Consider the following 3205-nt stretch of genomic DNA (forward strand, 5'->3'; position numbering starts at 1 on the left):
TATATATATATATATATATATTACTATTATTATTCTACTTGTATCATTATATATATATATACATACATACTATTTATTTTTATTTTTTTTGATTATTTTTACTATTATTATTTTTATTTCTGTGTGTGATGATATATTAATATATAACACTTTATTCCAGTATACACTAATGTATTATCCAGTATACACTAATGTATTTATATCTATACATATATTTTATAAATATATATACGTTTCCTTATTAGGTATACATATATATCTTCTGAGCGACGAGGAACCGCACGCTTTACAATTTAGAAGCTATATAAATATTTATATCTAAAAGTTTTTAGCTAGATTGAACAAATGTTAAAAATATATATCATTCATTGATTTAACGTATGTTTATTTAAAGGGTTTAGTAATATACATAGTGAACTACTTACAGGTATACTATGTAAGGCTCTCCTCGGACTTAAAAACAGATACATGATAGAAACAAGTTATTCAAAACTAGAAAATAGTGGCATTTCTGTCGACTGTCAAATACAACGGATGGCGACATACACCATCTATGTTATGAACTCGCAGCCTGATAAACGCTCTTGATCCTACATCAGCTCGCCAACAGTATTAGCTGTCGTTACGGTCGAACTTTGTGAAATGATCATGGACGTCATCAACATTTGCAAACGCAAACGCAGCTCCATATTTTCTTTCTTCAGGGTTTCGTTCTCGACATAAACATTGTCCAAACGCTCACGTTTACGTGCACGCGACTTGCGAGCACTTTCTCGGTTGCTTTGGCGCTTGGCAGTTGCATCAGCCTCCGACAATTCACTGATACGAGGTTTCTTATGCTTTCTCGCTGGTTTCTTGGTCACTTCTTCGCCAGAAGATACGGAACTTTCACCTTCCGTACCGTCCTCTGAAATCATAGAGATTTCTCTCTTAATTCCAGATCCAGTGTTATGCAAATTGTCGGGAGAAGAAAGAGATGATATACTGCTTGTCGAGGACAGTGCAGAAGAACTTCCCATTAGCAAATTATTTGTTGACGCAAATAAAGCGTCAGATGTTAGCGCTTGCGGAAGACCTATAGGCACTGGCATTAGGCCCAAGAAGTCTTCACATTCAAGCGCGGTGGTCGACGGATATAATCCATCATCGGCCCCTGCAATTGGAGCTGGCGGAGGTATATTTGACACGCAAAGATCCAGCAAAAACTGCGAAGAGGTGCCCACAGGAGACGACCAATCAAGGAAGCCAACTGGGGACGCGTTGTAGTCTACATGGCCCGTTGGTGACATGTTATTACCTGAAAACAGGCTTGGAGTGGATGCTCCACTGCCATCAGCTGTTGAGATAAAGAAATTCACATAATGAGCATTAATACATCAATAACAATTGAGCAATGGTCCTGACATTATACAATGAGCTTTGAAAACTACGAAGAAACAAATCTGAGTAAACATACCAGTGCCAGGCAAAACTGGAAGGTCCAGTAGTCCAAGGTCGAAATCCTCGAGAGTACTCATATCGAATAAATGTTCTGGTAATTCTATTGTTTGTTTAGGGGGCAACTCAGTGTTAGGTACAGCTGTTTTCTCCTGGGGGTCGTTCACAAGGGTAGGGCAAAGCTCTGTCTCTCTGAAGTTTAGGGCAACTTTGGCTGGGTTGAGGGGCAGGCATCTTGACGGACTTGTAAGGAAACTTAGTTTAGAATTAAACGTAAGATTCAGAGACGATAGGGTGGCTAGATTAACACATGATGAAGAATATAAGCTAACAGTTCGGTGGGGGGGCTGGTACGTTTATAATTTTCCTTCTTATTCCTTTCATTCTGTGTTGTTTTGAGGGTATGAACCTGTCATAGGAAGTGTGATCGCTATATATACCTTTTGAAAATTGATCAGCTAAAATGCGAATGCTGTGGTTCGCCGTTCGCTTGAACTTGTTTTCTCAATTGGGACCAATTTTATAAAATTATCAGATTCCAATATAGGCCATAGCCCATCGGGCAATGTTTTTTTGAATTATTTTTGTGTTTGTGAACGTACAAAAACAAACTTTAGTCTATTTTAGTCCCAGTGGTCGGTACTCTCGGCAGTTCACAGTTGGCACTTGGCACACTTCGTGGTACTGTTGGCAACTTGGCAGTTGGCACTGCAGGTGGTAGTATAGAGTAATCAGCATTCAGCATCGTGACGAAATGTATTCTATTCGGCGTTTCTTTGGTCCAAAATTTCAACTTCAATTTCTTCTCCAATAGACTGTTAGGAGATATAAATAAATGAAATGCAAGCCTCCTGGAACTCTGGCTCGACGGCTCCTGCGAGTCCTGCCCCACCCCCGTAGCACACACAACAAGAGGCGGCGCGCCGATGAGCCGGGTGAGGGCGTCAGGCAGGAGTGAGACACAACCCGCCCGCAGAAGTTCCCCCGCAGGTCGCCAATTGCCAATTGGTCGACTATTCAAATCTGATGTCAGGCGCACATCCACTGTCTAAACTTGACGGATAAGAAATCCCATTGGCTATTACTTTAACAATCGAAAGTTTCACCCAATATTTACGGCGTGAGCCGATTTTCCTTTTGGCTTTTTGAAATGAATTAATTTTTAGTATGATTGTTCTTCTTCCAGAAAAAAAAGGCTTTATGCACATGCCCACCTGTAGTGTTATGGACGATGGATAAAATCATAAAATCTAACAACCCTACAGGAAATCTGAAAGTCAGAAAGAGAGGCTCCGCTGAGCGCCAACCTCATAACGAATAACGTTCCTACGTTTAAATTCGACGCGTTAAATGTTGAACGTATATTATGGTCAAGTATATCGCCAAGTTTTGGCCTTATTTCTACTCGTTTATTGATCTACAGTATTATGTGGCTAGATATATGATAGTAGGTGCACTATCTGGAGGTCGCGCTGCTGACCGATTATTTTAGGCCAATAGACTATATATATATATACCTTACCTTACTACGTTTTCAATTGTCCCATAAAATGTTGTTCGTTGAACGTATAAACCCTTATGGTGGAACATTATGAGATTACGCTGAGCCGCTGAGCCGCTGAGCCGCTGAACCGCACCTAAGCCAGTCCTGACTTCTGACTTCTGAGGCCTGTGAGAGTTGTCAGTTGAGACTTGAGGGCCCTGAAAGTCTGAGCGCTGGAGCCTCAGGAGGCTGGAGACTGGAGTCCCTGGGCCTGAAGTCCTGAAG

At 40.9% G+C, this 3205-nt stretch overlaps 1 protein-coding gene across 1 annotated transcript; it reads right to left on the reverse strand.

Annotated features, from left to right (window-relative positions):
* Positions 1-361: 361 nt before the first annotated feature.
* SARC_05497 (hypothetical protein) lies at positions 362-1844 on the reverse strand. The gene is made up of 2 exons (XM_014300626.1): positions 1457-1844; positions 362-1336 (listed from the first exon to the last, which is right to left on the reverse strand). Exons 1-2 carry the CDS (start codon positions 1515-1517, stop codon positions 591-593), a joined length of 807 nt encoding a protein of 268 aa, XP_014156101.1. The 5' UTR covers positions 1518-1844; the 3' UTR covers positions 362-590.
* Positions 1845-3205: the final 1361 nt, after the last annotated feature.

Source organism: Sphaeroforma arctica, assembly GCF_001186125.1.
Source record: "Sphaeroforma arctica JP610 unplaced genomic scaffold supercont1.353, whole genome shotgun sequence".
NCBI classification, from domain to species: domain Eukaryota; class Ichthyosporea; order Ichthyophonida; genus Sphaeroforma; species Sphaeroforma arctica.

Excerpts from the sequence above, each read along its gene's own strand:
- SARC_05497 (XM_014300626.1), bottom strand. The coding sequence starts at position 1,517 with ATGAGTACTCTCGAGGATTTCGACCTTGGACTACTGGACCTTCCAGTT. Across the intron at positions 1,337-1,456 it reads TCCAGTTTTGCCTGGCACTG|CTGATGGCAGTGGAGCATCC; the intron begins GTATGTTTACTC and ends TTATCTCAACAG.